The sequence below is a fragment of the Engystomops pustulosus genome, chromosome 1 (assembly GCF_040894005.1).
Source record: "Engystomops pustulosus chromosome 1, aEngPut4.maternal, whole genome shotgun sequence".
NCBI classification, from domain to species: Eukaryota; Metazoa; Chordata; class Amphibia; order Anura; family Leptodactylidae; genus Engystomops; species Engystomops pustulosus.
Genome location: NC_092411.1, coordinates 288,645,883 through 288,665,419, shown reverse-complemented (window position 1 = coordinate 288,665,419; position 19,537 = coordinate 288,645,883). Strand labels below are relative to the sequence as shown.

The window sequence follows — 19,537 nt, the reverse complement described above, 5'->3', positions numbered from 1 at the left end:
ACCCACACCAGGAGATAGAAGTGGAGCTTCATGGAGAGATCTCTACAAATGAAACGTGACTATGTGGATTATGACGGGTGCCAGGCCACCAAAAATAAAGTAAATAAAATTACAATTAAAGGGGCTTTCCTCTTTGGTATTGAATACCTACTGGGACAAAGTATGCAAATTATCTCTGACTCTTTACTGCCTCCTGTGGGTGGCCGCCCTGTAATCTATCCCTTTAACAATCGATGGCAGGTGGTGCAGGTCCCCAGTTTGTAGCGACATTGATTTTGGGATCAATAATGGTAATAATGGAATGGGGAGTAACTGTATCTGCTGTAAGAGATGGTATTAGAAAGGGAACAGGACCCCGTGAAGGTGTTTGGTACCACTAATCGGGCAGCATGCTTTTATACATCTGCGGCTAAAAACCATTTGGCTCAACTCCACACGGTGTCGCCACGTAGAGCAAGAAAGAGAGGTGCCAGGGTCCTGGTAAAGTTGGTTCCGATCGGCAAATGCGCATTGCTCCTGGTGAAGGGTGAAGGCATGGAATATATACCCTACTTCACCCAATATCCAGAGTATGGGCAGGGGAGTGCCTTACCAGGTGTACTGCGCATGCGCCAGAAGCCTCATTGGAACTCATATCACCATTGGCTTCATCATGTGCTCTGTGCATGCACTACAAGCCGCATAGGAACTCTCATCACAATAAGCTTCATCAGGAGCACTGCACATGCGCTAGAGACCTCATAGAAATTGCATAATATTAGGCTTCATCAGGTGCACTGCACATGCGCTAGAGGCCTCATAGGGACTTGCATAATATTAGGCTTCATCAGGAGCACTGCACATGCGCTAGAGGCCTCATAGGGACTTGCATAATATTAGGCTTCAGCAGGAGCACTGCGCATGCGCTAGAGACCTCATAGGAACTTGCGGAATATTGGGCTTCATCAGGTGGATGCGCTAGAGACGTCATAGAAATTGCATAATATTAGGCTTCATCAGGTGCACTGCACATGCTCTAGAGGCCTCATATGGACTTGCATTATATTAGGCTTCATCAGGTGCACTGCACATGCTCTAGAGGCCTCATAGAGACTTGCATTATATTAGGCTTCATCAGGAGCACTGCGCATGCGCTAGAGATCTCATAGAAATTGCATAATATTAGGCTTCATCAGGTGCACCGCACATGCGCTAGAGGCCTCATATGGACTTGCATTATATTAGGCTTCATCAGGAGCACTGCGCATGCGCTAGAGACCTCATAGAAATGGCATAATATTAGGCTTCATCAGGTGCACTGTGCATGCGCTAGAGACCTCATAGAAATTGCATATTAGGCTTCATCAGGAGCACTGCACATGCGCTAGAGGCCTCGTAGGAACTCACAGTAATCCTGCACATATTAGATATTCCAGTGATCTATTACTTTATCATATCATTATATTATACTGTATAATTATACAATAACATAATTGGCTCAAACGGCAGCATCACACACGAGAATGCTAATAATACCATAAAATAAGATGTTGGAAAGTAACATTTTAATGGGGTGCAAAAAAAAAAAATAGAAATGTAACACGTCTCATAAAAACAAACCTGCAGGTATAAAAACCCAGTTATAACCTGGGGAATTAATTATACCAGTTATTTGGTGTGAAATCTGAGCAGTAGAAAATGAAGCAAAAATTATAAATACTGAAAATCCCTTTTTTTTTTACTGTTCCATTTACATATTTTTGAGATGTTAAAATATTTCTACGTATTCCAAATACCATGAAACCTACAAATTTTGTGCATTTTAAACATTTTTGTCCCTGAAAATACAAAAGTCCACGACCGCTGAAACTCAGGGAGGCCGACGTGACTGATAAGAAATGTAAAAAAACTAAATATCTATATTTTTTTTCTATTTCCATGTTTTTTTCCTTGCCTCCCAAAAAACTTAAATTGACTTGTACTCAAGTCTCCCTTGTTACTTGGAGTAAAATAATAAAAACTATACACATACACATTCACTATGGTCACCACAGACCTTGTGGTGATCAGTTTTTAGCCAAGAAGGATGGACCCCTCCGATCCATTGTGGATCTCCACTTCCCCTGGATCGGACAGTTGCGGATGGAATCTTCAGATTGGTATTTGTCCCTGGAGTCTCACTAACGTTCCTTCCACTTTGTGGTGGGTTCTGGCCATTTTAAATTTGTGGCCCTACCCTTAGGTTTGGCCATGGCCCCATGGTGCTCCTTCGTGTCGGGGGGGGAGGGGGAGGCGGTGCGGTGACTCTGTATCTGGACGACCTGTTGGTGAAGGCCACCTCTTGCTAGGACACCATGTCCGGCCTGCAGATCACTCCAGACACACTCCGGTGATGGCTGATCAATGAGAAGTCCCTGCTTCTTCTAACACAGCACTGGCAATTCCTGGGCTTCTGGGCTTGGTCCTCTACTCTGGATCACGGTGAGTGTTTGTTTCTCAAAGAGAAGAAGATCCGCTCCCTGCAGGTCGGTTTATCACTATTGCATCAGGTTGCCCCATGCCCTGTACTCTCTTGCACTCTAGTCTTGGGAAGGATTGTGTCTGCCTTCCAGCTGTACCATAAGCTCAATGCACACTCATCTATAGATATCCTGTCCTAGGACCATCCGATCCTCCTCCTCCGCTCTGTTCCCAAGGCTCTTAACTGCAGCGATTCGCTTGGGAAAGTCCTTCCTACCCCTTCATTGGGAGGTGGTAACCACGAGTGCCAGCCTTTCCATATGGGGAGCAGTGCTCCAGAATCGGGCAACGCACGGAACCTGGTCCCCTGCGGAGCCCTTGCTACCAATCGACATCTTGAAACTGAGGGTCAATCCCTGGACCTCCCTTCTCAGGAACCACCCAATGCAAGTGCAAATCTACAATGCCTTGGCCCATCTAAGCCATCAAGAAGATGCCAGAAGCTGGACAGCCTTTCCAGAAGCATCTTGTTTCCTAAGGTGGGCTGAGGTAAATGTTCCTACCATCTCGGCAGTGGTGGCCTGGTTGTCTCCTGGACGCAGTTCTGGCTTCATTACCCCAGCTTCCTTTCCTTCCCCAAGTCCTTAAGCGGGTAAAGGTAGAGGGAGTTCCATCCTCTTGACCCAAGATTGGCTACACAGGGTTTAGTACACAAATCAAGGCGGATCCAGCCTAATATCTTCTGTTTCGTCCTGAACTCCTTTACCAAGGTCCACTATCCACCAAGTTAACTTTACTGCCTTTGACGGCGTAACTGTTGAAACAGTGATAAAATTCAAAGGTTTCTCGACTTTGGTCATTAAGATGATAATTAAGGCTTGTAAGCCTCAGTCTTTCAAGGTTCCCCACCAAATTTGCAAGGCTTGCTTTTGCTTGTGTAGAGCGTTCCACCCTCCAATCTGTTCCACTCCTAGGCTCCTACAGTCGGGGCTGGACCAGGACCATAGTCTTGCCTTTCTTAAGGGCAAATTCTCTGCTCTGTCCGTTCTGTTCCAGGAAACATTTGCTTTTCGTTTCGGGGCAGGTGCACTTCGGAACACACTTGAGCCATTGAACCTGAACTTAGTTCTGGAGGCCTTTCAATCGCCTCTATTCGAACCCCAGTGAGAGGTCTTCTTACTCTTAGAAGGTTGCCTTCAAGATTCTCAGTAACATTCTTATGCATAATTTTAGAGCTGTCCACTCTTTTTTTCTTCTCGTTCTCACTTCCTGGTGCTTCCTAGGGACATCGTTTTGCTACCATTCTTCTGAAGGTGGGGTCCGCTTTTTATCTCCATCGCATCTGTGGAATATTTCTCTTCATAAGCTTGTTGTGGTCCTGGACACCTGAACTTATCTAATCCATGGCTGTCACCGGGCCCTTCCGACTCAGATTTCTTGTCCTTGATCCCTGAGTTTCCACATAACGGCTTAGCTGCTTCCAAGACCACCCTTTCCAGGAAGGTACGGTCATCTGTTGGGGAAGTCTACACAGCCCGTGGTCATACTCCTACCTTTTCGGTCACTGCTCATACGATCCAGGTGTTTGGAGCCACCTGGACCATTCAGTATCGGGCTCCAACTGTCCGGGTGTTAAAGACTTCCACCTGGGCCTCTGTCCTTACCTTTCTAAGTTGAAATTCATTCCCTAACCTCTGCCAGTGCCAGCCTGGGGTGCAGGCAACTGTTCGCATGGCGTCATCTTCACCTCCCTTAGGGGACTGCTCAGGGACATCCCATGGTACAGTCCCCCAATTGGGGGGGGGGGGGCACGCCCTCTGCTTGATGTTTCTGGGCACTTCCCGTGTTTTTCCCAGGTTCAGGATATGTTTTTTTCTACCTAGTTGCTACCTCCTAGTGGCCGGGTCTATACAAATTGACTTGTGTCCCCCAATGTAGCACCAAGAAACAAATTTTACGGCAAGTACAAAAATCCCAACTTTTGTCATACGTTGTAAGGCTATACCTGGGGGATTCCTGACGTGTCCCTCTGTATGTTTGTAGTGTAGGCTTATAGAGTGGATACATCGCTCTGTTGCCGCCTTCGCTCTGAGTGCAGGAGGAGGAGTGAACATCGACAACAGGAAGTGATTGGCTGATGCCGATGTTTCGGGTGGTTCCCCAGTGATGTCACTTCCCTTCCTCCGGCTGAATGATGCTTGTGCTCAGTGGATAGACTTCCCTGGCCTCCTCTGAGCATGCACATCACTCGGCAGGACGTAAAGACACCGCTTGCTCAGTCTATGTATCCTGCTTTTTCCACAGTACTACAACACAACGCCGGACAGAGGCAAAAACTATGCATCCGCCTGCCTGTATATGTCAACAGGCCTAGAGCAATGATGAAAGTCCCCCTAGAGCAGTGATGAAAACAAATTATTTAGTGACTGTATCTAAAAATTACAACTCTCCTTGCAAAAAACAAGCCCCCTTGTGGCTCATATGTCTTGTATGAGTGTGACGTTATGAATGGGTTTTCTGTGTAGTACATGGACATCCTGGGAAGAATTTTCTTGTTTCCCATTAAATTGTATTTTTAGAGAGCTATTGAATTTTAAATAGCTCCTTGGTGCATGAGGGTGGGGCTGTGACTGTCATCAGCATTTAGCCCAAACCCCTGATGAAGCCAGTTCTACTGTTGAAACATGTCGGGGGGCTAATGTTTGGAAAATTTTAATCAGCCGTGTGGCAGAATCTTAGGCAGGCAGTGGCAATAACTATAATAGTATCAGACCTAGATCACACCTAGACCGTTCAGTCCACTATATCTCTAACGATAGGACTAGGATCTCCATACAGTATTTATAACAATACAGCCTGCTACCACAGCACCCCCTGCTGGGGCAGTACAGGCAACACTGTTATTCATGGTCTAGGTCCGTGATGGCGAACCTTTTAGAGATCGAGTGCCCAAGATGAGACGCAAAACACACTAGCTTTTCCCAAAGTGCCAACACGGCAATTTAGGCAGTAATAAACTTATTGCTACCAGAATCTTTGAGCTCCAATCCGACCCTGTCCACATCTTCCCACTCTTCGGACAGGACCAAGCAGCACATGGGTCACTTTAAAATAGCAGGGCACTACTTGGTCAGCCAGGAAGGTGCCATGTCTGGCAAACTCTGAGACAGCCTGAGTGCCCACAGAGAGGTCTCTGAGTGCCATCTTTGGCACCAGTGCCATAGGTTCGCCACCACTGATCTAGGCGGTCATTTTAGGGCTCTAATCCATACAATAAGATACATTACTGTAGCAGACAATACTGCTTAGGACAGTCCTCTTTATCTGGCCAATAGTGGACTTATAGCAATTATTATAGGTGGATATGGACCCCGTATTGTGCCCACTATCTCACGTTTCATACCACTGACCACCTGCAAACTGCCTATGACCCAGTTCACACTGTGCTTTTAATCCACTGTTTGTCCTGTGCATCTAGTGGTCTGTGCCACAACAGCTTGTAATATAGTGCAATCTTTTTTAAGAATCCCTAATAAAAGTGATGTTTTACTTTTATTTTTTCATTTGTCCGGATATGGGTTAATCTTGACTGCCCAAAGGCAGTCTAATCCCTGCCGTGACAATAAGGTCCATTGTTTTTTGTATAGTGACTGCTACTGCACCCATGTTCACATATTTATTTATTTTTTAATTTCCTTTTTTCTATTTCCGTTTTTCACCGGATGAAGGAATGGTGCTTGTTGGGATTAAAAATGGGTGCACTCGCAGATATAGCTCCACCCTTGGTGCACCAAGAATCTTATTTGCATAAAAATAAAAAATTCGATTTTTCTCATATAATGGCTTGGAAACTGGAAAGTATCTTGAAAGCCCATGAAGCACTGTACACTATGCAGGTCACACTTGTGGGTTACATCCCTTTAGAAAATAGTGAGCAGGAAGGCTCCTCCTATCTCGTTTTGTAGGGTTTTCAGATAATTGAGTTTACGTAAGCAAAACTCTGCTTTTTTGGTGGCCAAATTTTAACGTCCTGACCCCAGGGTCTGCTGAACTGACCACCTGAGGAGACACATTTGGGCTGGAAAATCTCCCTGAGGGTCCGGGTGATGCCAAGGCGTCGGGGCTGAGTGATGCGGGTGCCAGACAATGCGAGGGGCCGGGGTCATGTGATAGCCGTCTTCACCGGGTGCTTAAACAAGGCCCCGCTGTGTGATACAGATTCTTAGTGAGATTATAATTGTGTAATTACAGGTTTCCTTCAGACTAAGTAAGTGCCGAGCGCTTGAATAAGGGTGTAATTTATCTCGCATTGTTGTAATTACTGCTTTTCCATTATTAAGACTTTTGTGGTGTGGAAAAAAAAAAATCTGCCTTCTGTCATTAGTCATGGGGCCTAAAAACACTGACCCCCTTAGTCACCAGCGAGCATAGACTTTTTGTTTTTTGCTGAGTAAATTGAGGAGTGTAGTAATAGTAACATACTCATAATTGATGGGGAAATGCACCGATTCCAGTGTGAGCCTCATGTAGCCACCGATTTCCAAAGGATGTGGTCTTGTCCAAAGGGCGGCCATATAAGTTCATTGAAGGACATCTACCACCAGGATGAAGATTTGTAACCCAATCACACTGACATACTGGTGTGCGCCCCCTCTGTCCGGATCTGCTCTTCTTTAAGCTTCTTATTCCCTGTTTTTTTACAAAAAAAGGCTTTTAAAATTATGCAAACGAGCCCGAGGGGCTCCATTAACATTTATGCAGCCTGGAGCCCCTTAGGCTCATTTTCATAATTCCTAAAGCCCTTTTCCTCAAAAAAATGGGGCATAAGAAGCTTAAATCTTGCTATAGGGGCACTCGTCAGTACGTCAGTGCTTGGTTTACTTTACCCTGGTGGTAGATGTCCTTTTTATAGTTGGCCAAGCCTGATGACGATGTAATCACGGTCTCTACACCAATTCTAGATTTGGGGGGGGGGGGATCTGGCATGTTAGAATTCACCTTTTTGGGCGTAAGTAATTATAATTGGGCCGGAAAGATCTGTCTTCTGAGGAGTATGGACATCTCTAATGTTCAGCTGTGGCTTTGACCAGAAATGTAATGTTTTTGATATTTTTTGTTGTTTTTATTGTATATAGATATTTTCTTTAATGCTTTTATTACGGCTTGTCTTCCAGTAGATGCTGAAGTGCTAGATATTTGTTAGACTGGTAACCCCTGTTGTTTGCACTGTTCCCCAGTCACCCATTTTTGGAGACTTTTTGACATCACTCACTAATTTAGAACATTTTTGATGAGTTTCCAATCAGACCCAAGTTTGTGTGAGATTAACATAGTCCATGTTGTTGTTTGGCACTAACCCGGAGGACTGTTTTGTCTTCCTCCACAGCCTGGATGTGTCTCCTTGGGTAGAAACCAGCTCCTTTGCTTCTCCCCACTATACCCCATGCCTTTTTGCCTTCCCTCAATCTTTAGTAGATGCTTTGCCTAGAACTAACCTCGATAGAGCTTCTCCTATTGGTGTCTTTGGGACCCTGTCTGCCAGCAACCCATTTCTGAACTTACTACAGAACAATCCTTTCTTTGAGGACTTCCTATCTGACCAGTTACTAAATACTTCTTCACCTACTCACTTTTTCTCTAGTTTTCCCACTGAGTCTAATGCTACCTCAGAAGCTGGTGAAAGGGGCTCTTTTCTTGTGGAGGAACACAGTCCATTGGCCTCCCCTCACTCAGAAGAGGCGAATGTATACTCGAATAAAGGAGGAAGTGGCAGCATGGAAGTGATCGGTGATCATCCGGAATCCTCTTCGTGTAGACCTCCAGTCATCTCCGAATGGGAAGAGCAGTTTGACGCTTTTGCTTCGAGTCGATTGCAGCCTTCACCTAGTAATTACCAAAAATCGCCAGAATCTGAAGTTCCTAATGTCACAAGAGACTGTGAGAAATATTTTTTGCCTTCTCCATCCAGTGGAATGGAAACTGTGAAAGACGACATGTTTATATCGGCTCAGAAGGAGGATGCTTGGCATAACCTTCAGCCAGAACTGAGTTGGCCACAAAATTTGAACAATTATGCAAAAGTATCTAATGAACCCTCAGCCTTGCCATCACGCCTTCCGACCAATTCTTCGCCTGAATGTATTCTAAATCCTGCGGCTACAGGACCAAGTGCAAATACAATAATGGATCAGAACATGCCGAACCGTCCTTCTCCTCATAGCATTCATGACTCATCAGAGAGTAGAATAGCAACTGTCCAACCACGACTACTGATGGAGCAATCCATGGTTGGTGTAAGAGATGTAGCAATGCAGAATTCCCCAGTCCTAACAGAGGGTAATATTGCTATGGCATCCATAGGTGAACACGCATTGATGGTGAGTGGTATTGATGTACATAACATGCAGATGTCCAAACAAGTCTCAACCCAACACAATCCCGAAAGGATACAAGTAGTGCAAGAAGTCAACGCTAATGAAAAGGTTGAGGAGATAATTAAAGAACAGACCATTAGCCTCAATGTAGGGTCTGTGGCGCCACCCAAGCCCCCTCGGCTCATCCTGTCAACTTCATTTGAACAGATAGAGACTGAAGATTATAATTGCAAACAAACAAGCCATCAGGACACAACTGGAAAACAAATGGAGAACCCAGAGGAGCACCTACAGGAGCAAAACATGGGGGAGAGCAAACAAACTGTCTCTCCAGTGGCCTGTTGTCCTGTAATTGAGATAAGGAGCCCAGTGTTAGGAGCTTTGACTGAGGACACCCAATCTACCACTGAGGGCATTTTGACTAATTTAAGGGAAGAAAATAATGATTTGGGTACCCTTAATGGGGAACACCTGTTAGATGTAAATGAAGTAACTACGGCAGAGCAGTTCCGGACTTGCCCATCAATTGTCTCACTAGACGCAGACCTTTCAAGCCTTCATGAAGGCTCTGATAAATTGGAGTTAATTAACTGTGGTCCATCCAAACCACTCAACGCAACGTTGGGGGGCATTAAACATAATCATGATGATTTTATCTCCCAAAAATCAATGCCATTGCCAAAAATACAAAACATTGACAGGTCTGAATTGTCCAGTCGGTCAAAAAAAGGTGACCAGTCCGACTTTGTGTTTTGGACTGCTCTTGAGGAGCAGTTACCTTCACATGAGATAGGCCTTGATACCAGACAGAAGGAGTCAACAAGTCGGTGCACTAGTGGCCTTTCTGATGGCGGCAATGTAGGCAGTCTGAATTCTGCCCAGAGACTTGATCCAGAACAGGGTACAAATGAAGATGTGGTTGTCCTACAGGAAGTAGAATCTGCTGGGCCACTGCCTTATACGTTACAAGATGGTAAACTACAGTACGAGGTAAAAGCTTTAACAAATGATAGTCCACATGGTTATTCTTTGAGCCAGCAGTCTTCCTGGTCAGCAGATATTATTGTAGACTTTAAGACTGAGGACTTCTGGAGAGCAGGCTCGGAGCAACTACGCCAAAGTCGTGTACCAAGTTTACCATCACCCGGAAATCCCTTTTCTCCAGCAGACCGAACTCCATTCTTCAGTCACAAAAATCCATTCATCGTCGAACACTCTCAAAGTAGTCTAAGCTCCGAGTCTTCATTACAAGAAGAAGCGAGCTTCAAAGACCTTCATGCACGTGCAGCTCTTAGAAATGTGCCACCTGCTGTTCTCCCGACTGGTGTAAAAGCTCCGTACCTGCATGATAACCAGCCTCTGGCCTTCTCCACTCCTTTCCTAACAACTGCCCCAAACCCTAAAGCATCAAGCTTCCCTTCTCCGATTATGCTTCTGACCACCCCTGGTGCCACTACAACATCAAATACCCACACAGCAACTCTTTCGGGCTTGCACTCTCCCATGGCCGGTGGTATGACAACAGCTGCCCCTCAGATTCTGCCTCTGGAGACACAGACAGCTGACCATCCATTTATGCCACTAAAGACCAGGTGAGCTACCAAATAAACGTGGATTATGGTGTGTGTGTGTGTGTTGTATGAAATGTCTTAACGTGTGGAGAGTGTGCAATGTGAGAGATCACTTGGTAAGTCTGGATTTCCCCCTCCTCCTTCATTGGTCGCCTTAACAATCTGTTGACCCAAAACCCTAGTCATCCCCTTTTTATATGCCTTATTGTGAAACTGTGGTAGTGTTCCAGGAAACGCCATAAGCTACGGCATAAAGGTCAAACTGTTGGGTGTTCGGCTACTTTGACCATGACAATCGAGTATAGGAAGAGCCTTTTGCTTTGTTTCTACCCTGGAGCCAAGTTTTGGTGGAAAGGGTTGTTTCTTCCACATTTACATGTAGATTGACTTCTCATTGGTATGGCATAAATTACCTCCGGACATATAGAGGGGCCTCCGCTTTCGCTGTCGTAGCATTGTTTCTTGAAGATATCCACTATATGTTGTCATAAACTTTTCGAGTTTTGCACTCATAATGTCACAGGGGCATTTATATGGAAGACCAGTCATGTCGGGGGCTGGTCCAGTTTGTGGTATAGATGTTTAGCGGGGTGAGGTGTTTCAACTAAAACTTCTCTTGATGATGCCCTTAGATTTGGGCACATATCTCTAGTTACTTATGAGGTGCTGGACAATACCAGACAGGGGTGAAAAAACTAGTGTCCATATTGATAAAATAATCTCAATCCCCATCCTTACCCAAATTTCAGATGACGGACCATCCCAATTCCAGTGGCTCCAACCCACAATCACACAGATGTCTCTGATCCAAATCCACAAATACCGTAATCCAGAAATGTATGTTCTTGCAGTCCAATGGCTGAGGAGCTTAAAATAATTTATATTGGGTAAAATAAGTGTATCATGTTACTCCAAGTACAGGCGGTCCCCTACTTAAAAACACCTGACTTACAGATGACCCCTACTTACAAACGGACCTCTGGATGTTGGTAATTTACCGTACTTAAGCCCCAGGCTACAATAAACAACTGTAACAGATTTACAATTATAAAGTACACGGTTCCGACTTACATACAAATTCAACTTAACAAACCTACAGACCCTATCTTGTATGTAACCCGGGGACTGCCTGTAATCGGAATGCAGGTGGCCTTCTACCTAGAAAAGTAAACTTGGATATATTTAAGGCATGGGAAGTTAAAAACAAAAAACTTTGCGTCCAGTCTCCCACTTACGCTTTTTGCTAATTTGACCCCTACCTTTTGCAGGAAAGCTCTCTGGAAGTCAGACATGCCACATCCATTGTCCCAGTTAAGGACTGATGGACAAGTTCTCCAACAAATTTGACAACCATTTTGAGAGATCATCTGATGGATTTGTTTATCATTTTGTCCATGGTTTAGATCATCCATGGTCAGGTGTGACGCTCAGTGATTCAACTACAGAAAAGCAATGGCAGTGTTTTTTCCAATGAGTTTCCTCTTCTCTTTGGCCTGTGATGTGGCTCCATCCTATCCAATAGAAAGATCCAGAGCTTCTATAACAAAATTGGGGGCAGGTGTGTGACTTTTATAGCCAGGGCAACAAAAAGCTGATTGGTGCACAAACCCCCCAAACCCTGGGACCCTATTGGCCACGAGCTTGCTTTGATGGCCTAATGTTTTGAGGTTTATTTCAGAGGAGGGTTCAATCGTCTCTGTTCTATTTATAGAGAATAAGAGGAGACTCTTCCTTGTAGATGTAGCAGTGTACAGTGGTAATACTTCTGAGGAAGCTTCTGCAAGGGCAAATGGGAAGACAATCCTGAACCTGAGATCACACCAGTAATTCGACGAGGATGCACATTTTGCCATTAACCCACTATTCGCTGGCCTTCAGACGAGTGATATTTTTGTTCTCTTCCATCCAAGACTCCCATAAATCAAAGCCATTGATTTTGGATTTTATTTTCCTGTTGATGTAGTCACATGAGTGACTAACATATTTTTCGGGCTGTAAGACGCACTTTTTATAGTTCTAGTCAGAAGGGTCCCGCACTGGCAGTGACTGCTGACTTCCATCCTGGAGATTGGGTGAAGTGCTGAGTCTCTACACTACTTTCTCTCCGTCTCCCATCCACCCGACTTTTGTTAGCATTTACTGGAGCTGGTATGATGTCAGAAACATGTGACTGATCATTAATGCAAGGTCCTGTAACTTTTTCATGCTGCCACGGTATGAAGTCAGAAGAAGTTGCAGCTGGTACTGGGTATGAAGAAGAACTGTGTGTGTGCAAATGGATGTAGCAGTGCTTGGAGCGCTCATGTGAATCGATGGATGGAGCAAGAGGTGTGTGCGCTAGTGGCTGGATGGATGGAGCGAGAGGTGTGTGCGCTAGTGGCTGAATGGATGGAGCGAGAGGTGTGTGTGTGCTAGTGGCTGGATGGATTGAGCGAGAGGTGTGTGTGTGCTAGTGGCTGGATGGATGGAGCGAGAGGTGTGTGTGCTAGTGGCTGGATGGATGGAGCGAGAGGTGTGTGTGTGCTAGTGGCTGGATGGATGGATGGAGCGAGAGGTGTGTGTGCTAGTGGCTGGATGGATGGAGCGAGAGGTGTGTGTGCTAGTGGCTGGATGGATGGAGCGAGAGGTGTGTGTGTGCTAGTGGCTGGATGGATGGAGCGAGAGGTGTGTGTGTGCTAGTGGCTGGATGGATGGAGCGAGAGGTGTGTGTGTGCTAGTGGCTGGATGGATGGAGCGAGAGGTGTGTGTGTGCTAGTGGCTGGATGGATGGAGCGAGAGGTGTGTGTGTGCTAGTGGCTAGATGGATGGAGCGAGAGGTGTGTGTGTGCTAGTGGCTGGATGGATGGAGCGAGAGGTGTGTGTGTGTGTGCTAGTGGCTGGATGGATGGAGCGAGAGGTGTGTGTGTGTGCTAGTGGCTGGATGGATGGAGCGAGAGGTGTGTGTGTGTGCTAGTGGCTGGATGGATGGAGCGAGAGGTGTGTGTGTGTGTGCTAGTGGCTGGATGGATGGAGCGAGAGGTGTGTGTGTCCTAGTGGCTGGATGGATGGAGCGAGAGGTGTGTGTGTGTGCTAGTGGCTGGATGGATGGAGCGAGAGGTGTGTGTGTGTGCTAGTGGCTGGATGGATGGAGCGAGAGGTGTGTGTGTGCTAGTGGCCAAGTTAGGTTGATAGAGGTCCTCCGTTAAATTGTGTTTTCTAAGTTATTGACCCCCCGCGAGACAACTCCACGACTAGACGCCCCGGTGACTGCCGCAGTAGTTCTGTGTTTCTTGGATCTTGCTTCCTGTTGGAGCAATGTCACCGGCTGCTGATTGGTTTCCTCCCCGGTTGTGTTCATCCTCCTCTAAAACGTTTATTCCCGTCGCTCACATAGATATTTTTTATTTTAAAAAATGTGTTTTCATTTTTCTTGCAGTATCCTAGTTTAGCACCAAGCACAATGATGTGTATGGTGTAGCATCATGTGGCCCCAGCAGTCAGTAATAATACAAGCATATCACATGCTTTTCGTGATGATTGGCGGTAGACCATAGGAATAGTTACTATCCTTTCAGCATACAAAAACCTTCCATAGGAATTCAGCTACGCTACGTAGAGGCTCCCCCTCTCTCTGACCCTTTGCCCGCCTCGGGCTCCCCCCTCTCTCTGACCCTTTGCCCGCCTCGGGCTCCCCCCTCTCTCTGACCCTTTGCCCGCCTCGGGCTCCCCCCTCTCTCTGACCCTTTGCCCGCCTCGGGCTCCCCCCTCTCTCTGACCCTTGGCCCGCCTCGGGCTCCCCCCTCTCTCTGACCCTTTGCCCGCCTCGGGCTCCCCCCTCTCTCTGACCCTTTGCCCGCCTCGGGCTCCCCCCTCTCTCTGACCCTTTGCCCGCCTCGGGCTCCCCCCTCTCTCTGACCCTTTGCCCGCCTCGGGCTGCCCCCTCTCTCTGACCCTTGGCCCGCCTCGGGCTGCCCCCTCTCTCTGACCCTTGGCCCGCCTCGGGCTGCCCCCTCTCTCTGACCCTTGGCCCGCCTCGGGCTGCCCCCTCTCTCTGACCCTTGGCCCGCCTCGGGCTGCCCCCTCTCTCTGACCCTTGGCCCGCCTCGGGCTGCCCCCTCTCTCTGACCCTTGGCCCGCCTCGGGCTGCCCCCTCTCTCTGACCCTTGGCCCGCCTCGGGCTGCCCCCTCTCTCTGACCCTTGGCCCGCCTCGGGCTGCCCCCTCTCTCTGACCCTTGGCCCGCCTCGGGCTGCCCCCTCTCTCTGACCCTTGGCCCGCCTCGGGCTGCCCCCTCTCTCTGACCCTTGGCCCGCCTCGGGCTGCCCCCTCTCTCTGACCCTTGGCCCGCCTCGGGCTGCCCCCTCTCTCTGACCCTTGGCCCGCCTCGGGCTGCCCCCTCTCTCTGACCCTTGGCCCGCCTCGGGCTGCCCCCTCTCTCTGACCCTTGGCCCGCCTCGGGCTGCCCCCTCTCTCTGACCCTTGGCCCGCCTCGGGCTGCCCCCTCCTTCTGTTCCTTGGCCCGCATCGGGATCCCCCCTCTCTCTGACCCTTGGCCCGCCTCAGCACCCTGAATGTGATAATGTCTGTGACCTTTAAGTTGATTTGTTTGTGAGTGTGATGGAAGGAAGTAGATGAAGTGATGTAAGGATATATGTGTCATGTACCACTATAGGAAACTAAACCTGATATTCCTTCATCTTTTACCAGTCCCCACCCAGTGAAACCCATCAGCGCCAACCTCTCTGATGCTAATCCGGAAAGGAAGACGACCCAAAAACCGGCAATCACAATGGCACTGAGCAGCGGGCTGGAGATGCTGAAATCTGTGACTGGTGTACCGCACTCCACACCTAAGAAACCGGACCAGGAGCGGCTAAAGGTGGGCGCTGACCCTGTATATTGCATCGTGGGTATGATTAAAGTGGCGCTGATCCATCATGTCATGTCGTGGGGACAGATAAATGCCACCGCTATAAGAGGGAGACAGCTTAAGCCCAGCTGATCTGATTTCCCCAATCCTTATTGGAGTAGAGGCCACATACATGTTATATGATAGAGATTTTATTTGTAGGAAATTCCTTTAACTAGACTAAATTCTCTGCAAAGAAATCTACACTCCTACCATGTGGTGGTGGTGGTTGTGGTCCTCTGGAAGGGGCCAGGGAACATTTGATGCAAAGTTTGGGTGGTCCTCTCAAAGTTGTTTTGTGATTGCATTTTATTCCTGTTATTGACCTATTTTTGTTGCCCTATTCTTCAGGACCTGTGTTTGCCTGACCACGCGGCCAAGTACTACCACCTTACCCACGACGAGCTGATTCACATGCTGCTGCAACGCGAGGCCGAGTTGTCCAACAAGGAGAACCACGTACGGGAGTTGGAAGAATACATTGATAAGCTGCTGGTGCGGATTATGGACCAGGCACCCGCTCTGCTCCAAGCCCCACTGGAGACGAAACAGTAGACCTGTCATGGCCTCCTCTCCCGGAGTCTATCGGAGGTCGAAGCCAGAGACATCTAATCTTGCCCTATGGTGTATATCCTGTGTAAAGACTGGACATGTGACTATATCTTGGCATGAACCCTTCACAACCCACGTCTTAATTCTTCTTCTGTACCGAGCATCTTTCATACTTGATGGTTGAAGCTTTGAGGAATGACTCCCCCCCATCTGAAGACTCATGGCGTCGGCACAACACTATAGCAAGGACCCAAACGACAATGGGAACTCCTGTGTGGTCATGACGGTGTGAGGGAGACCTTGTAAACACTCTTCACGATTCTATCCAAGTTTTGCCTTTGCTCATCCTCTCGTCACGAGATCATGCGTTGCGCTTGCAGTAACTTTGTGATTGTGACGTAGTTGTCTGGGACTCGGTCCAGGGAGCTGACAGTACAACAAGTATGAAGAGTGTCAACACTCCTCACAGCTTTCTCTGTTCCTCGGATAAATATTCTGTGCTGTAGTAAATATCACAGTTGTCATTCATGAGACTTCCTCCAAGATGGCCGCCCATTGTATTGCGTGATCATCCACCGTAGGTCACAATTTCGTTTTCGCCTGTTGCACAGATCTTCCATTCCTCCTGCTCCATCCCACAACTACAAGTGGACCTCTCGCCACTTTCATGTAACTCCTTTCAGTGGATCATCCAGAATCTTCAGTCTTTGTGCTTATGTTCCCGGCTTGTTGATCTATGTTAATGACTGCAGCCGGTAAAGCATGTTGTCACACAAAACCTCAGTCTCATACGTGCAATAAAGCAGAGTCTCCAAGCTGAGACGCGAGTGTAACCCTTCTCATCTCCACCATCTGTCCATCGCATCCCTCGACCAAAGCCCACACCGTGCATGGCCTTCCAGAAGTCCACGAGCGAGGCCTTCAGCTGGACTTTACATCATATATACATCTACATAGAATGCTGGATAGTTACGCAGATACTTAATTTTCATGTGATCCTCCAGTTCCATCCAGAGCTGTACTCACTATTCGGCTAGTGCCTGGCTTCTCCTCGGGCTTTCTTCTCCCCAATGTCATGGTCCAGTGTCATGACTATGTCCTCAGCTCTGTCGCTTTTTGCAAGAGTTATTACACAGAACAAGATACAAGTAGCTGTGTCAGTGCAGCTTTGGATGGGATTGGAGTAGAATATGTCATGCTACAGAAGATCAGTATCTAATGGCTACAAAAACATAAGCTAAATTCGAGACCGGATTTCAAAAAAAGTACCCAAAATCAAGACTAGGCCCCCACATGGGGTGTCCACTGGTCCTGGTAAGAATGTATAATATATAGAGGAGTATACGACAATTGCTTTTTATACATTTGTATTCTTCTTGTGTTTTATGTTTTTGGCGTTCCCATTATTTAGGTTGTGTTTATACTGTATATTTAAGGTTCTGCTATGCAATAAGTTGAGGTGTTTGTTCCCCCAGTTATGTCATGGGGTCATATTGGATTTTACATTATACGCAGATCATGCTGGATAAAGTTATATCTGCCGCAATGATGATTAGTTGTCCTACTACCAAATGTTGTGTAGGTCAAAGACCCTAGTACCCTTGGGACGATCCAGTCTGCTCGGCTGGTCTTCAGTCTTTATAGTGCAGTAAAGCAATGTGTATTTTTCAGCACAGGTTCTGTCTTGAGGAACCCCCTTCTCACCACATCCTCCATATGATACTCCGGTCCATCCTGGATATTCCAGTCAACGCCATCAGTGTTAGGAGACCACCAATGTCTTAACACCCAAGGTGGTGCCATTAGCCATATACAGTATTAGGGAAATGATGGGAAACCACCTCATAGGGTTGTGGAGGTTTGGTTTACACTTCCCATTTTTCCTTCCTACTCAAGGATTTGGAGCTCCACCATGAGTTGTGTCTGGGTTCTGTAATGTCCTTCGTGTAGTCGTTTCTCAGAACTTTATACTGCTTCCTAGTCAATAATATGGGGGAACTATGAGATCTTGAGAACTTTTCTTGGCTGGTTTGAGGTTTCTGAGTAAATGGTTATAGGAATCACTTGTTGTCCACTACTTCACACATGGTCTTTATGTTGCTACAAAATTTCAGTGTTTTGGGTCTCTGGTACACGTGGACATGAGGTTCATCCTTTGGGATCTCTAGAGAAAGTTGACATCACTTGAGGGTTGTCTGAGGACCACTGTATGGTGCATCATGTTTTAATGATGTCCCTAATCCTAATTCGCCATAGAAAATGCCCTCATTGGTCTTTGTTTCGATGGTTATCTAGGCTGCATTTGTCTGGATTGAGTTCTGGTTTACGACTCATTTGACCGTAGATGGAAAATCATAGACTCCATATTTTGGGCTGGCTTCAGACGTGCGGTTTAAGTTTGTAAATCCATCTATTTGACATATTTTGTAGACTGAAGACCTAGTTATCTATTGTAGTATTCCTTCCCTACATGGTTATGATTATAGGACGGGGCAGAAGTGCTATGATGAGGTCAGGACCTCTGGTGAGCTCAGGTCCTGGGGCCGACTTGAGACAATCTAGTAGTTTTAGAGTAGACTGGTTGCCATTGTATGTGTATTTGGTTGGTCAGATCTTCTCAACCAGACTAGATCTTCTCAACCCTTCTTGACCCCAGCAGTGACGCTGAGGTGTGGCACCACTGATGTCGGGCACACTCTATCTCCATAAATGCTCATTAATTAGATTTACTTCCCCGATCCCTACATCATTAATTATCTGGTTGTGAGCCCATCCACCTAGAAGCCTCCTAAATCTTCAGTATTTGGCCCTTGGCCATGCCTCGCTGGGGGTCACCTGGTGAGAGATCCTTCATTAAAAACCTGCAAAAACACAATTTCTGCCAAGCTCTGAAGTTAGGCCTTCATGAGCCGTCTACGGTTTCTTACAATCTAGTTTTGTTTTTTTTTTTTGTTTTTTTTTATTAAAGGGGTCGACCGTTGACTCGACAATGTCTCGTTCTCGAGCCCAGGTATATATATATATTGCTCTACCAAATATGTATATCTCTATTTTATAAGTATTGCCTATGTTTCTGAATGTTCATGAACTGTTACTATGTTTTTACGCACTTGAAAACAAATAAAAGTCAAATGAACGTCTGCTGCGTCGTCTTTGCTATGAAATCACATCGACATTTGCTGGAAATGATGAAATCTTCGTTAGAAAGAGTATCAGCTGGTATGGTAGCGCATCAAAAAATGTAATGGTGTGAAAATCTACAGAACGGGCTTGTCCATGGGTGCCTGATCATTCGGAAACCCAGCTCGTATGTTGGCTGGATATGTACTAAGGACTTTGTGGGGACGTGGAACTCACAGGATCAAATTGTTAGGTCAACGAATGGTCTCCCTTCAGAAGCCACCAGAGGGGTCTACACTCTAAACCTATACCTGGCTTAAAAGTTATTGAGTTTCTCACCATTTTCTCAATAAAACAAGTTTTAATCCGTTCTTAGGAGTGGGTGGGGGTTTTAGAATAAAAACACACACTGGTGGTCAGTCCATGAACCACAATTACAGATCTGGGCTGCTCTTCCACGGAGAAGCATCAACTCTTTGCAACGAACATCACGATGATCCTTGGGTTGACTCAATGTACTTTGAACCCTCCTCGCAGTTGGTTACTGTTGGTTGCCCTGAGTAAAACTGGTCGGAGAGACTCACTTTGTGCGTT

The 19,537-nt window shown here is 46.7% G+C and overlaps 1 protein-coding gene across 5 annotated transcripts in view; it reads left to right on the top strand.

Moving 5' to 3' along the window:
- Positions 1-18,962, top strand: part of RAB11FIP5 (RAB11 family interacting protein 5) — a 45,660-nt gene extending 26,698 nt beyond the window's left edge. For all 5 annotated transcript variants that reach the window (XM_072126396.1, XM_072126399.1, XM_072126397.1 and 2 more), the window contains exons 5-7: positions 8,081-10,405; positions 15,070-15,241; positions 15,623-18,962. In XM_072126396.1, coding sequence (XP_071982497.1) covers positions 8,081-10,405; positions 15,070-15,241; positions 15,623-15,826 — 2,701 coding nt within the window. In that variant the 3' untranslated portion in view covers positions 15,827-18,962. The remainder of the gene's footprint in view (positions 1-8,080; positions 10,406-15,069; positions 15,242-15,622) is intronic.
- The last annotated feature ends 575 nt before the right edge of the window (positions 18,963-19,537 follow it).